The sequence below is a fragment of the Rhinatrema bivittatum genome, chromosome 19 (genome assembly GCF_901001135.1).
Source record: "Rhinatrema bivittatum chromosome 19, aRhiBiv1.1, whole genome shotgun sequence".
Taxonomy (NCBI): Eukaryota; Metazoa; Chordata; class Amphibia; order Gymnophiona; family Rhinatrematidae; genus Rhinatrema; species Rhinatrema bivittatum.
This window is the reverse complement of record NC_042633.1, coordinates 34,185,928-34,201,590: the sequence shown is the minus strand read 5'-3', so window position 1 is coordinate 34,201,590 and position 15,663 is coordinate 34,185,928. Positions and strand designations below refer to the sequence as shown.

At 54.1% G+C, this 15,663-nt stretch overlaps 1 protein-coding gene across 1 annotated transcript in view; it reads right to left on the bottom strand.

The window, feature by feature from the left end:
- Positions 1-8,592, bottom strand: part of NOTCH3 (notch receptor 3) — a 95,234-nt gene extending 86,642 nt beyond the window's left edge. The window contains exon 1 of the mRNA XM_029584516.1: positions 8,326-8,592. Coding sequence (XP_029440376.1) covers positions 8,326-8,437 — 112 coding nt within the window. The 5' untranslated portion in view covers positions 8,438-8,592. The remainder of the gene's footprint in view (positions 1-8,325) is intronic.
- Between the last annotated feature and the right edge of the window lie 7,071 nt (positions 8,593-15,663).

Here is a 15,663-nt window from a genome sequence, read left to right as displayed (position 1 = left end):
ACAGTATTTTAAGTCACTTCCCCCCCTCCTCTCGAGAAGAGAGGATGCAAAACAAGAAAATGAGTGCAGCCCCCACTGATGTGGAAACACTGCCAATGGATACCGTGTTTTATTTCTTTATATATCTTTTTTTTTAATTTTGAAAGGGTGTTCATCGAAGATCAATCGATAACACTTACAACCTTTCAGCAAAACAATTAACCCATGCATCAAAATATTTTTTTTTTTCCCACAATCTCATTAATTTTTGCATCTCGTTACTCAGATTATATAATTAAAGGTTTTGTTTGGGGTTTTTTTTTTAACCTACAAGGCTAAACTTGTTTTAGGTACTCGGAAAGTTCCCCGTGCTGGGTCCAAACCCCCCCCCCCCCCCCCGTGGCAAGCTCCGCCACGTCGCCACGCGGGGGCCGGACCCCTGGGCTCGAACCCTCCGCGTGGGGGGAGCCCAAGCCGTCGCGCGCCGGCGACACCCGGTGGCCGGAATCCAGGGCTCGCCTTAGCCGGGTCCAGGCCACGGTTTGCGGGGGGGCTCATCCTCCCTCCCCCACCCCTTCCCCCGGGAGCTGAGGACCACTGCCACCACGTGTGGGGGCTGAAGGGAGGTGGGACAGAGAGAGACATAATTCCCCCCTTCCCCGGGTAGTTGCTAATGAAAAAAAAGTCTCGGCCACAAATCCCAGTGCCTGGTTCTGGATTTAAAGAGAAGGAAAACCGCCATGCAACAAAATATAGGAGAGGCAAAAAAAAAAGCCCTGCCCCCACGGGAATGAATGGCGAGCCACGGTGTTACGCTCTGTTGATTTTAGTTAAATATTTGCAGTGCGACACTTGTTCACTTCTCGGGAGCTTCCATGTGCCCGGCTATCGCCCCGATCTCGGCGAGCAGGGCGGGCAGCTGGGATGTCATCGGGCACTGTACAGCCCCGGGGGGGGGGGGTCACTGGGGTGGGGGGGGAGTCGCGTGACGGTGGCCGGAACCGTGGCACGCCTCCATCCTCTCCGGGCCGGTCGCGGCACGCAGCAGCGCGGCACGCCGGCAGCCCGAGTTCCAGTCCCCGGCTCTGTCGTGGACTCTCTCTTTGTGACCTCAGGGCGACTTCCTTCCATCTCCCGTTTACCATAAAATATACGACAAGAGTGGGAAATGGAATAAACGTTTGGGGTTTTTTGGATTTTTTTGCCTTTGTAAGATGCAATACAGGGTCAGGTACCGAAAAATCTGCCGAGGCAGAGAACTTTCCACCCCAGAAGAGGCCGCGCGGAGCTTCCTGAAGCCCTTAGGGATGTACAGCGCGTCAGCGCCCGGGGTCCGGGCCCGAGGCTGCAAGGAGGTACCACTGGAGCAGAACACCCTCGGTCACGGCTCGGAAACCGAAGCCCCCAAACCTGCCCGGCGGCCCTCGACGCTCAGGGGCCCAGTAAAGCCGGCGCTGGCATCGGCGGCAAAAAAAAAAAAAAAAGTGCCAGCTTCCGCCTGCCATTCGTTGCCCCTCCCCCCCCCCCCCCCGATGACCCTCAACGTCGAACGAGTGATACAGGAAAGAAAGCTGCTGCCGGTGAAGGAGGGCTCAACGCACAGGGTCCGGTTGACGGCTCGTCCATCCCGGGACGCCTCGCTCCGTAGCCCCCAAAATCTACAGCAACGGATTCAAGCTCCGAGTAGTCAACTCCGTGCCCCCCCTCCCCAGATCCCAAGGCTGCTCTCACCTCCCCAAGCCCCTTCTGAAGCCAGAGACCGACTTGGCAACCCCTCATTAAAGCTGGCGGAGTGGATCTGCAAGTGCCAGGAGCCCCCAAACTTTGTCCACGAGGACCACACCACCCAGTCAGGTTCTCAGAATTCCTACCACAAATATGCACGAGATCTCCACCGTCTGCAAATAGATCTCGGGCACGTTCACCGTGGAAATCCCAAAAACCTGATTGGGTTGCAGCCCTGGAGAACCAAGTTTGGGGAAATACACCCCCCCTCCCCCCCACTTCACGTTGAAACCGAGCCTCCTTGCACCGATAATTGCTGGGACCGCCCCCCCCCCCCCCTCGCTGAGCAATGACGGCGGCCACACCAGGGAGCAAGCCGCCAACACGAAACCAGTTCGACCTCCCCATGTCGTTTCCTTCACGGGCCCCTCCTGATTTGCCTTATCGGATTCTTGAAGGTGGAGAGAGAGCCCTTGCCGGAGAGCTGGGTCCCACGATAAATGGAAGATGGGGGGGGGGCTTAACTAGGGTTGCAGACTCTCAACGGTCAAATTTCCAGCCACTTGGAGATGCCGCTTAATGTCTTCGCCAATGGGGTTTACGCGCCTGCGACTGTCATTGCCGCTCTTCACCATCAGGAAAACCCACAAGCCTAGTACGCAATGGCGGAGAAGGACCCCAACTCGGCTGCCTTGTTTGCTTCCCGCTACAATGCCGTTAACCCTAGTTGATCTCCGACTGTCCCTTCACCTCTGCCATTAATGACTCTCTCTTCTTGTCTGCTGCTCTCTTGGTCTCCATCGCCTCCACCGGGAGGCCTTTCCATGCATCAACCGCCCTTCCTGTGAAGAAATAATCTCCTGGTGTCCCTCGAGTCTGTTCCCTTTGGAGCCTCATATCCTGACCGCTAGCTCTCAAACTTCTTTGCTCCGAAAAAAGTTGTAAAAAAGTTTCCTTTTACCAGCCCGGGGGGGGGGGGGGGCCAAATTACTGTTCTGTAAAAATGGTTTTAGGTCTCTGATTAAAAATCGTGGGCTGAAGTCTTCGCAAGTGGCACAGACCAACCGTATCCGCCACGTAGTGAACATAGCGTAGCACATGCCGTATTGTATCATCGCAGGGGAGGACTGGATGCCAACCTGTGGCCGGAAGGCTAAAATCAAGACGTATAAAATTGTACTTTTATAGCTTTTTTTTATCTAAATCTCGGGCCTGCTCCCGTGCTGTCCTGGAAGGGTGGGGAGATCCGGCCACGTTAGGATTGATCCCTGCAGAGATTCCAGTGCTCTTCCCTGCCCGTGGCCGCTCTCTCACGTGAATGATCAGGTTCGGTACCCGGGGGGATGGGGAGGGCTTTCCTCCTCACCTCTCTCGGCCTCTCCCTCTCCCTCTGGGCCTAGCTGGAAATACCTTCTCCTCACCCCAGGGAGACCGTCTCTTCCTCAATGAAGCCCCAACTGCGAGAAAGGAAGCCATCTTTCTGACTCAACTTCGGGTGGGGAGGGGGGGAAGGAGAGAAAAGCAGTGAAACGGTTCAAGCACGGGCTCCACTCCCCTCGGATTTCAGCTCGGCCAAGGAGCTTGCGAGTCCGGAAGAGAGACCTCGGCGAGGTAGCCACCTCGGGATGCAAAACCCAAAAGTTCGCCCGCGTTGGGGATCCACCAGCTCCTCGGGACATCCTTCCAGGGAGCAGTCTGCCCGCCCACTGTTACTTAGAAAGGTGTGTGTGTGTGTGTGGGGGGGGGGGTGATGGGGTGGATCTGAAAGTTTAAGGGGACATGGTCCCCATTCACCCCCCCCTCCCCCCACAGCTCTCCCAGACTGGCTTTGGTTAAAGGTTGAATGGGCTCAAATGACTCCGTCCTAAATTTTCGGCCCGCAAAAGACCTTTTTTTTTAATTAGCTGGGGGCGGGTAAGGGGGGTGTGTGTGTGTGTGTGTGGATTAAAGCAAACCTAAGTTACTGTACACTGCAGCAACTGCTGCTTTCAAATTAGGCTCAAAGGAGAAGGAGACGGGAGCCATTCAGAGAGGAAGGGAAACCAGGCGTATGGAAAAGATTTACCGCAAAGCTACATTTGGCAGGCGCGGATGAGATGAAGAATTTTCTTTGGCCTGGGGGGGGGGGGGGGGGGGCCACGGAGGCAGCCACGAGTCGGGCGGGGTGGGGAGAGGATCTTTCAGGTCCCGGTTTTTTCGCGTGACCCTCGCGTCGCTGCGTAAAACTCCGTACGCCCAACCTCTGCTACAGAAGGATTTCGTTTCCCCGGCTGGACGGGAGCGCGACCCCCCCCCCCCCCCCCGCCCCCTCACGGCCCTCTACTCCTCCCCACCCCACTCCGATAATCCTTCCGCCCGCGGGAACCGCGCAGTCAGAAAACCGAGGTGCAAAGAGGAAGGGGGAGCCAGAAGACCCCCCGGGGTAGGGTAGGGGGGGGCGTTTAAGGCTCTCTCATCGCACCCCCTACCCTACCTTAATGCTTAACACACCTCTACTTTTGTTTTTAATTTGCAGGGTCCCCCTCCCCGCTACCAACCCTGCTCCTGCTGCGGCTGGGGGGGGTCCACAGCATCAAGAACCCTCATTCACAAGTACCAGGGGTTCCCCCGTCTCTTTTATTCTATCTTCCCGCCCCCCCCCCCCCCAACAAAGCCACGCATCTAGCCCAGTCATTGCAGGCACCGACCCCCCCCCCACACACACACACACACCCACCCTCCAAAACCCAGCACATGTGCATTCTGAATCAGCCACTAGGTGTCACCATTGAGTAAACGGGGAAGGGGGGGGGGTGTGTGTGTCCCGCCAACACATTCACCACCAGGTCTGGACGGGTGGCCGTGAGCGCCGCCTCCGCAGCAGTTTTCCCCAGCCTCGACTCACGGACCAGCAGCTGAGGCTGGTGGGGGTGTTGGTGGGAGGGGGGGAATATCGAACCAGGATCTTCCACGAGACGGTCACCGAGCCGTGGTGCATGCCCTCAGTGCACCTGTACTGGCGGGGGGGGGGGGGGGGGAGGTCACCGAAGGCCTGATTTATCAAGGTCTCCGCCCCCCCCCGTGGATGCAGAATAACAGAAAATGCCTTGGCGAATCTGGGGGGGCTCTCTCGATGCTGCACAGTAAAAGGGTCCCTTGCCCGGTGCATCAATCTGCTTTCATTTAGCTTTTTAACAATTTACTAATTCAAACTTAAACGTCCCCAGGGCATCATGCATTGCTTGCCATTGGAATTTTCTGCAGCTTGGAAAGAAAGGAGAGAGAGTGTATGTGTGTGTGTGAATGTGTGTGAAGAGTCTGTGGAGAGTGTGTGTGTTGTCTGTGTGAAGAGTGTGGAGAATGTGTGTGTGTGTATGTGAATGTGTGTGAAGAGTCTGTGGAGAATGTGTGTGTGTGTGTGGTGTCTGTGTGAAGAGTGTGGAGAATGTGTGTGTGTGTGTGTGTGTGAAGAGTCTGTGGAGAATGTGTGTGTGGTGTGTGTGAATGTGAAGAGTGTGGAGAATGTGTGTGTGTGTGTGAAGAGTCTGTGGAGAATGTGTGTGTGTGTGTGTGTGTGAAGAGTCTGTGGAGAATGTGTGTGTGGTGTGTGAGAATGTGAATGTGTGTGAGTGTGTGTGGTGTGTGTGTGTGTGGGGGGGGGTGGAATAGATGGTTATGTTTTTCCTGACAGAACCGCTTAGAGAAATATACATAAGTTGGGGTTTGTTTTTTTTAAAGCCATTTAAAGAAGGGTGTGAAAATATCTGAAAGCCTAAAGAATGAGTACAGAGAGAACAAGGGGGAAAAAAAAAAGATCATCTAAATTCTTCTGGTCCCTGGCAGAGAGCATCTGTCTCCCTCCTAAGGGCTTTTGTAAGGAATCTGCGCCCCCCCCCCCCTCCCTATACACAAAAATCCATCCTCCTCTTCCCCCCCCCCCCCCCCCCTCCTTTCAAGGGCACTTCTCACCGCAAGCCCCAGCCACAACAACAGAAAAAAAAATCATCCCACCCACCCCCCTCAGCCCAGTCCAGATTCAAAGCCAACAATTTCAAAACTGTTTCAGTCCTTACAGGAAAGACGAGAAAGAAAAAAAAAAAACATTACAGAGAGAGTGGAAAAAGTTCTTCAAACATTAGTCTCTTCGGTTTATTTATTGCATTTCCCCCTTCCACACTCACTCCCTCTTCACCAAAACCGCCAGAACTGTAAATAAATTTAAAAAAAAAAGTTTTTTCTCTCTCTTATCCCTGCCCCCCCCCCCTTCCAACCCTCCCTATTGTCATCATCCTATGTAACGGGAGAGGAAGGAGTGGGGGGGGGGCAGCAAAAAAGAGGGAGGATGACCCCCCCTCCCCAAGGGTCTCCTGCTCTTCCAGGAGACCCCTGCCGGTTAGAGGCAATGGTTGGGGCTAAGTTTCCTTACATAAATCCCCCCCCCCAAACAAAAAGTTGTGAAATTGTATTTTGCTCCAACGAGACACCAAGTAAAATGTGAGAACAAAAAAGGCTTTGCCAGCACAGAATCCTAAAGCGAGGACAAAAAAAAAATTACAGAACAGTGGGGTTTGTCCGGATTAAGATACACTTTGAGCCCGGGATTAAAATGATTAATTATTGGCCTTTTCTGTGCGAGACAGAGAGAGAAGTTTCTCGTACGGGGGGGGGGGGGGGCAATGTACAAATCTCTCTCCAAGGAAGGAGGGAAAAGTCTTCAAAGTTACTTGCAAAATGTCTTCCCCCCCCCTTTTTCTCTTTTAGCCTGGTTGGTTAAAATGAGGGAGGGAGGGAGAAGCGAACAGAAAAAAAAAAAAAAAAAGAAGAGGGAGGGAGGGAGAGCAGAGGAGAGCGTGGGAAAGAGGTTTGGCTTTCTCGAGCCCTGCAGAGAAAGAATGTGGAAATCTCAGGCCAGGAAGAGCGAGAGAGAAACTCCCAACCCTCCTTCCAACGAAAGAGGCTCCCCAGTTTCTCAGCACAAGTTTAGAGAGTCTGCAGAGACCCAGATAAAAAAAAAACTTTCAGCGCAGATTTAACTTTTCAGAGAGGAATCTAAAAATACTTTCAGAGACAAAGAACGAAAGAAAGAAAAAAAAAGTTTTCAGACATCTAGAAAGAATGAAAGAAAAAAGAAAAAAAAAAAACTTTCCGGCCCTAGTGAAACTTTTCAGAGAAACGGGGAGAATTCTAGAAAAGTGCTCACTATAAATTATACAAGTTTTCTGAGACCGAGAGAAAGATCTAAAAAAAATAATACAAAACTTCTCAGCACAAACACACCAAGTTTTCAGAGACCAAAACTCTTCCCCCCAACCCTGCTCCCCCTCTCCATCTCCTCACAAAGAAACAGAGCCGAGGGAGGGTTTCCACTCCCTAAACCAGAAAGAGGAGAGAGCCAGAGCCGACGCGGACACAAGCAACAGCAGCAAAAAAATAAATAAAACAAAACAAAAAAATAAAAATGCAAACTCCCAACAGCTTCCCCTCTCGCTGTTAAATAATAAATACTGGAAAACCATTTAGGTCTGCAATGCGGGAGGCGAGTAGCCAAACACAGCCACAGAGTTATGTACACAAGTGTTTAATGCGCACAAACAATCCCTGCGAGTGTGTAAAGAGAGAGGAAGAGAAGAAAACGCAACACAACCTGCAAGTCAGAGCAGCGAGAAAACGGGCGCCGGGAGAGTGAGAGCGACTGAGATTGTAGGGAAAAGGCAAACCCGGGCCAAGCTCGGGTTACAGGTCCGGGAAGGGGGGCTACCACTGCCCCCCTCCCCCTCCTCTCTCTCGCTCACTCTCTTTCTCTGCGGGAAGCGAGGAAATATTTGTTGTGTTATAATCTATATGGCTGCTGGGATTTTCGGGGGAGGGGGGTTGTGGTGGTCCTTGCTCCTGTTTTTAATGGGTGGAAGGGGTCCTAGATTTTTTTGGAGGGAGATGCTGTGCTCCCTCTTGTTTTCGAGGGGAAGGGATCCCTAACATTTTTTTGGGAGGGAGGGGGGGGGATGTTGTATTCTCTGATCTCATTTAAAGGATGGGGAGGGGATTTAGGGAGGGGGGTGTACGCTACGCCCTCTGCTCTTATTTTAGAAGATGGGGAGATCCCGGGCTTTGTTGGGTTTTTTTTGGGGGGGAGGAGGGTAAACTGCTCTCTGCTCTTGCTTTAGAAGAGGGGAACTGCCCTCACCCCCTATTATTTTTTCAGAAGCGGAGGGAGGAGAGAGATGCAGTATTCTCGTCTCCTGATTTTTAGAGGGGAGGGAGCCCTGATTTATTTTTATTTTTGGGGGTGGGGGTGATCTATGCACTCTGCTCTTGTTTTCGATGATAGGGAGGTCCCTATTTTTTGGGGAAGGGGTAAAGCAGTGTCCCCTTCTCCTGATTTTTAGAGGGGAGGGAGCCCTGATTTATTTTTATTTTTGGGGGTGGGGATGATCTATGCACTCTGCTCTTGTTTTCGATGATAGGGAGGTCCCTATCTTTTTTGGGGGAGGGGAAGGGGTAAAATAGTGTCCTCTTCTCCTGATTTTTTTTTTTTGGGGGGGGGGGGAGGAATCTGTGCTCTCTGCTCTTGTTTTCCCTGTTTTGATCGGGGGGGGGGGGGGAGCCATGGCCTCCTCTTATTTCTTTAGAGATGCTCCTTACCTGCTCCCCGCTGCAGCTGCGTTATAAGGAGGGCGAGCAGCAGGCAGAGTCCGTGCCGGGGCTGCCCCATTCCGCTGTCCGAGCCCCGCAGTCTCCCGCCCGAGTTATACATCCATGGAGGGGGGGGGGGGTGAGGGACCCCCGACGACTCCCGATCGCCCCTCTCCTCTTTTCCCTTCTCCTCCCTAAAACTCCAGATCTCTCCTCCCGACCTCGCCGCAAAAAAACTTTTCGGCAAAACTTTTTCTTCCCCGGAGCCGCCGCGCGGCGCTGACCCCTCCCCTCCCCCCGCCGCCGCGCCGAGCCACGCCCACCGGGGGAGGGGCTCCGGGCCACGCCCACTCCGTGCTGGAATGCGCTTCGTGACTCCCGCACTGACTCTCTCCCTCCCTGCCTGACTCCTTCCCCCTTCTCCCTCCGGCACTCCAGCCTTCCTTTCCTCTCCCTTTTTGCTTTACTCACTCACTCCCTCTCTCTCTTCCTCATACGCTCCTGCTCGCCCTCCATTACTAACGCCCGTCCCCATTCCTCCCACTTTTTTTCACTTTCTCTTTCTCCCTCCCAATGACTCCCCTTCCATTTCTCCCTCCCTGACAGCCTCCTTCACTCTGACTCCTTCCCTTCTTTCCTTAGTCTCTCCCCCTCTCTACCACCTTCTCTCTCATTCTTCTCCCTCCTATCTTCACACCCTCCTTTCATTCTTCACTCCCCTTACCCCTTCTTTTCTTCTGTCCCTCCCTCTATCACCTCTCCTTATTTCTCCACCTCCTTCTTCTCTTCCTTCCTCTTTCCTTCTCACCCTTTCCCATTGACTCTCTGCCTCCTTCCCTCACTGACTTCATCCCCTCCCCTATTTTCTCTCCTCTCGTCTCTCTCCCATTCCCTCCCTCCCTCCCTGACTCTCTTTCTCTTCTTTTGGTTTCCTCCTCCTTTCTTCACTCTGTCTTCCTCCTCTGATTCTCTCCCTCCCTCAGTCACACCAGACTCCGTCTCCGGCTCACTGACTCCGACCAGGTCCCTCCCTGGCCGACCCTTCCCCATCTTTACTCACTTAATAATTCATCCACACACCCGGCACAGGGTCCCCCATTAACCTGCTTGTTAGTCATGGAGATCCTGAAAGCAGAGCGGGGGGGGGGGGGGGGGCAGTAGGCTCAGGGAAGCTCGGGGTTCAAATCCCTCTGGTGAGCTTGGACAAGGTCCCATCAGCCTCTGTTACCTCGGCCACAAACTTAGGGTCTCCATTCGGAAGGCCCTTCTCCCATTTTCTGTCTCGGGGGTGGGAAAAATGCTTGGTAAAGCAGGCCCTGGCCCGGTGAGCCCTCCGGGGACCTCGTGCAGAACCTGAACCCGGCTGACCAGTCTCAAAAAGCAGAATATAAAATGTTTAAAAAGCAGGATCAGAATTGGCAAGCGCTGCCCTCACCTGTGGTGGTGGTGGGGGCTGTTTTCTCACTCTTTGCCCGGGACATTTTTTTTTTTTTTGGCTAAGATAGGAAAGCGGTTTACTGCCGCCTTCTGCAGCCCACGGACTCCCTTTCTTCCTTGGTTGGGCATCCTAACCGGATGCACCCCTGCCTAGCATCCAGCATCGAGGGTTGCCCACACTCCCTGCTCATCTGATCAAGCTGCCGCTCAGCTTGCATGCATGTAACCCTGATTCTGAAGCAGCTCACGCCCGTAATCCCGATTCTGAAGCATCTCATGCCCGTAACCCCGATTCTGAAGCATCTCACGCATGTAATCCTGATTCTGAAGCATCTCACGCCCGTAACCCCGATTCCGAAGCATCTCACGCCCGTAACCCCGATTCCGAAGCATCTCACGCCCGTAACCCCGATTCCGAAGCATCTCACGCCCGTAACCCCGATTCTGAAGCATCTCACACATGTAATCCCGATTCTGAAGCATCTCACGCCCGTAACCCCGATTCTGAAGCATCTCACGCCCGTAACCCCGATTCTGAAGCATCTCACGCCCGTAACCCCGATTCTGAAGCATCTCACGCATGTAATCCCGATTCCGAAGCATCTCACGCCCGTAATCCCGATTCCGAAGCATCTCACGCCCGTAACCCCAATTCCGAAGCATCTCACGCCCGTAACCCCGATTCTGAAGCATCTCACGCCCGTAATCCCGATTCCGAAGCATCTCATGCCCGTAATCCCGATTCCGAAGCATCTCATGCATGTAACCCTGATTCCGAAGCATCTCATGCCCGTAATCCCGATTCCGAAGCATCTCACGCCCGTAATCCCGATTCCGAAGCATCTCATGCCCGTAATCCTGATTCTGAAGCATCTCATGCATGTAACCCTGATTCCGAAGCATCTCATGCCCGTAATCCCGATTCCGAAGCATCTCACGCATGTAATCCTGATTCCAAAGCATCTCACGCATGTAATCCCGATTCTGAAGCATCTCACGCATGTAATCCTGATTCTGAAGCATCGCATGCCCGTAACCCTGATTCTGAAGCATCTCACGCCCGTAACCCCGATTCTGAAGCATCGCATGCCCGTAACCCCGATTCTGAAGCATCGCATGCCCGTAATCCCGATTCTGAAGCATCTCACGCATGTAATCCCGATTCTGAAGCATCTCACGCATGTAATCCTGATTCTGAAGCATCTCATGCATGGAGTCACAAACACCAGGCTGGCGAAGGACTGCCTCGTGACTTGGAGCAGCGGCGGGCCAACCTCCGGCCCTCGAGGGCCGCCAGTCCGGGATATCCACAATGGTTAGTCATCGGACATGCTCTCTCGGCGCAAAAAAAAAAAAAAGAGTGGCTCATTGGAGGGACGTTGGCGACCCTGAGAACCAGATCGGGTTGGCGACGCCGCAGGACTGGCTCTGGAGCTCGTGATCAACCCTTGGGGTGGAAGGGAGCACACACCTCCCCCCGAGGACGAAAAGACCGAACAGGGTACAATCACCTGAACCCGCTAAGAGTGAGCCCAAGTCCCGTCCCCCCCCCGGAGATTTTTTTTTTTGCCTGCTCCTGTTTTTACGAGGGGGGGAGGAAGGGGAGGTTAGGGGGGTTGTCAAAAAAAACCAAAAAACCCCGAGATTGCCCCGACATCCTCCCCTCCTCCCCAAATCAAATGCTGTGTTATCTGTGTCCGTGGATCTACGCCTACCGTGTAACCCCCCCCCCACCTGGCACCGTGTCGCCACGGCCGCCCCCTCCACGGCTGCCACGTTCGTTAGGCGTGGAAGATGTTGGGGAGCTTTGACGTGGAAGATGCGGGCGGGGGGGGGGGGGGTGAGGGCCTCGTTTCCCAAAGGCCCTGTTGCTATTTTCGAGTCTTCAGCAGAATCAACGGGGGGGGGGGGGGGGGGGGTTATTTTCCATTCCCTATTTTAGCTGCTGCTAACAAACAAACTCCAGAAATAGACACCGAGCCACCCCCCCCAGCTCAGGAGCCTTTGAAAAGATGTACAGGAGGAGGAGGAGGAGGAGGAGGAGGAGGGGAGGGGTGGAAGAAGGGGGGGGGGGGGAGGGCAGAACGGCAGCGCTGGGAACTTGGATGTTTTTTTTTCCCAGGGATCAAAAGTTGTCATTGCGGGGTCTGCGGTGCTTTTCTCTCTGTGATGTGCAGCTCCGAGGTCTCCGGAGGGAAAGAGCATTTCGCCTTCCCTCCCTTAAAAGGAGCCGGTGAAGTAATAAACAGCGCTCCCTTCCATGAAGGAGCACGGCCTCCCCACCCGCCTCGCATGGGGGCTGCCGCCGCTCGCCTCCGGGAAACCGGGGGGGGGGGGGGGAGGCCCGCAGACGTCGGCGTCGCCGCCTCGCTGCGGGTCCCTACCGGGCCACGGCCGATCCGGTCCTGGCGTGTGTGTGCGCGCCCACCCCTCCCCCCCATTGAATGCGGGGCAGGGGTGGTTTCGAGTCCCCTCCCCCCCCCCCCCCCCCCGAGGAGGTCCCCGCGTCTCCCAGCGCGCGACGGGAGCAAAGCCGGGGACCCTCTTCTGGCTTCACCCGGACTTGACCACGAGTGCGGGGGGGGGGGGGGGGTCAGCCCTGGTTATGCCTCCAGTTGGTCAGGTTGTGTGTCAGTAGCAATAATAATAATTAAGGGGGGGGGGGTAGGGGTTGGGTTGTCCCAATATCCTTGTATTAATAATTTTAAATGGTTGCCCCAGCGGGAAGCGAGGGTACAGAACTCTTATCGGGTTACAACCTGATTCAGACGATGTTCATCGTACTACAGTCACGATCGAGTATCTAACCCTCAGAAGGTACAACACGGCCATTTTTCTTTGAGCCTCCTACATAGTCACCTGCAGTAAAATTATGTGCATCCCCCAAAACTTTATTACTCTCCGCTCTATGGCCTGGGCAGCCCCGATGACATCTCCAGGCTCCCCCCCATATCTCCTGAGGGGGCTTAAGCCAATGCTTAAGCTGCACCCACGTTTTCAACTCTGCCCTAGAGCAGGGGTCCCCGACCCTGTCCTGGGGGCCTCACCAGCCAGTCGGGGTTCCCAGGATCTCCACAATGAATATGCATGAGAGCACACGTGCAGGTTATGGAGGCAGCGCATGCAAATTTTCTCTCATGCATATTCATTGTGGAGATCCTGAAAACCCCACTGGCTTATCCCCATTCACCTTAGGCCCTAGCCCTAGGTTGTTTGTCTTTTTTAATAATATTCATTTCTAACTCATAAAATATTTCAACCTGTTGCTTGGGTTGTGCAAGATCCCTTTGCTTATTCCCTGTAATTCATTCCTCTGTCTTTGCCAGCGCTAATACGGTGACCACATAATTGGATTCACTGACCTTCCTGGTCACGGGGGGAGAGAAGAGAGGGAGGGAGTGCCGAGGCTCTGAAAAAAAGACCTTCAGTACTGAGGTGGCCAACAGGCAGAATGCAGTGGTGGAAGGGCAGGCCGGGGAGGGGGTACAGAGTCTGTGAGGGCAGAAAGGTTCCCCCTAAAGTCCAGAGGCAGATCGTGAGGAGGTGGAAGGAGACACCACATATCGTGAAAGGTATTCAGGAAACAAACTCTGGCAAAATATTTTCTCAGCTGGAACAAGAATGAGAAAAATACAGAGAAATAATTATTGTATTGTGTTTTAATGCACATATTGGAGCAGAATGTGTGTGTGCACTGCTGTGCTGTACCTGTTCTGTGGTGGGCAGTGCGTGTGTGTGTGCATGTGTGTGTGCACTGCTTGTGCTGTATCTGTTCTGTGGTGTGTGTGTGTGTATGCACTGCACCTGTTCTGTGGTGGAGCAGTGTGTGGGTGTGTGTGTGTATGCACTGCTTGTGCTGTACCTGTTCTGTTGTGGGGCAGTGTGTGTGTGTGTGTGTGTGCACTGCTTGTGCTGTACCTGTTCTGTGGTGGAGCAGTGTGTGTGTGTGTGTGCACTGCTTGTGCTGTACCTGTTCTGTGGTGGGCCAGTGTGTGTGTCTGCTTGTGTGTGTGTGCTGTACCCGTTCTGTAGTGGGCAGTGCGTGCGTGTGTGTGTTGTACCTGTTCTGTGGTGGGGTAGTGCAGGTGGGGTGGTGCATGTGTGTGTATGTGATGTACTTACTCTGTGGTGGGCCAGTGCCTGTGTGTGTGTATGTGTGCTGTACCTGTTTGTGGTGGGGTGGGGTGTGCGAGTGTATGTATATATCTGTGTGTGTGGTGGGTGCATGTGTGTGAGCACGCTGTACCTGTTCTGTGGTGGAGCAGTGTGTGTGTGTGTGTGTGTATGTGTGTATGTATGCACTGCTTGTGCTGTACCTGTTCTGTGGTGGAGCAGTGTGTGTGTGTGTGCACTGCTTGTGCTGTACCTGTTCTGTGGTGGGGCAGTGTGTGTGTGTATGTGTGCACTGCTTGTGCTGTACCTGTTCTATGGTGGGGCAGTGTGTGTGTGTGTGTGTGTGTGTGAGCACGCTGTACCTGTTCTGTGGTGGAGGTGTGTGTGTGTGTGTGTGTGTTGTACCTGTTCTGTGGTGGGCCAGTGTCTGTGTGTGTGTGTATGTGTGCTGTACCTGTTTTGTGGTGGGGTGGGGTGTGCGAGTGTATGTATATATGTGTGTGTGTGGTGGGTGCATGTGTGTGAGCACGCTGTACCTGTGGTGGAGCAGTGTGTGTGTGTGTGTGTGTGTGTGTGTGTGTGTGTGTGTGTGAGAGAGAGAGAGAGAGAGAGCGAGAGCTTGCAGTGCACCTGTTCAGGGGATAATTGGAGGATTAGTGCAAACATTCCAGCAGAGAAATTGAAGGGAACAGGTAGTGCCTGTGACTTCACTAACCCTGCCTGTGTTTGCCACTGGAGCTATAATTGGTGGGAGGAGGAGGAGGGGGGGGGGGGGGGAGCGGGCTGGCAGGCGAGAAGGGCACACAGAGAGCTGGAACTGAAAGCTCGCCGGTGGTGTTTATGGTGGCCCCAGGCGCTGGATAATGTGGCAGCTCACTGTTTACGCCACAGCCTCCTTTCCTCGCTGGCTTGATTTATTTCCGAGCATTCTCTGACAGGTCAGACAAGCTCCGACCTTTGCCCCCAGGACTCGGGGCTGTGCAAACCTTTTCTTTGCAGCTGGTAAAGTGAGAGGAATCCTCGGCTCCCCTGGGCCGCAAGAGATTCAGAGAGCCTAAGGATTTGCGAACTACGCCTGGCGGCACTGCCTGTGTATAGGGATGGGGGTTAGGCCTTCTCACTTGCTTGTGGCCTGAGGGAGGATGAGAGCTTCTCACCTGTACCTTAAGGGGGCGTGAGGGCTCCTTACCGGTACCGGGAGGGTGCCCCAGCTCCCAATGCCACCAGACCCCACCCACTCCCCTTTTAATGTAACAGCGCCCGAACAAGGAAGGCGCAGCTCACTCTCAGCATCCGGCATCTTCACCCACTCTTGTCCTGACACCAGGTTTATTTATTTGTCAATGTATTTATTTTTTAAATGTTTACAGACCGTTCTCCCAGTTGGAAGATGGTCAGAAGCGGTTTGTAAACACCAGAACTTAACTCACCACGTGCCTTCGCCCCCCCCTACCAGACAGCTCTCGGCTGGAGCATTATCCACACCTCTCTCTGCCCTTGGCTTCCACACACACCCCCTTCCCACATCCCTGCCTTCTGTCTTCGCGACTTAACCTCCCCCCCCCCCCCCCCCCCCCCCCGGACGGGAGCGGACGCAACGGGACGTGCTTACCAGAAAGACCTTAAAATGCTTTGCCAGGAGGCGAGGGTCTGGTGTGGCCCAGCGCGTGGGGGCTGCCTGGAGGTCCACGCCATGCTAGCTCTGGTGGAGCGATGGGCAGGGTGGTGCTCCTCTTCTGAGGCGGAGCAGGGATGGCGGGGGAAGGGAATTTGTGGCAAGGCCAGCGGGAGCGAGCG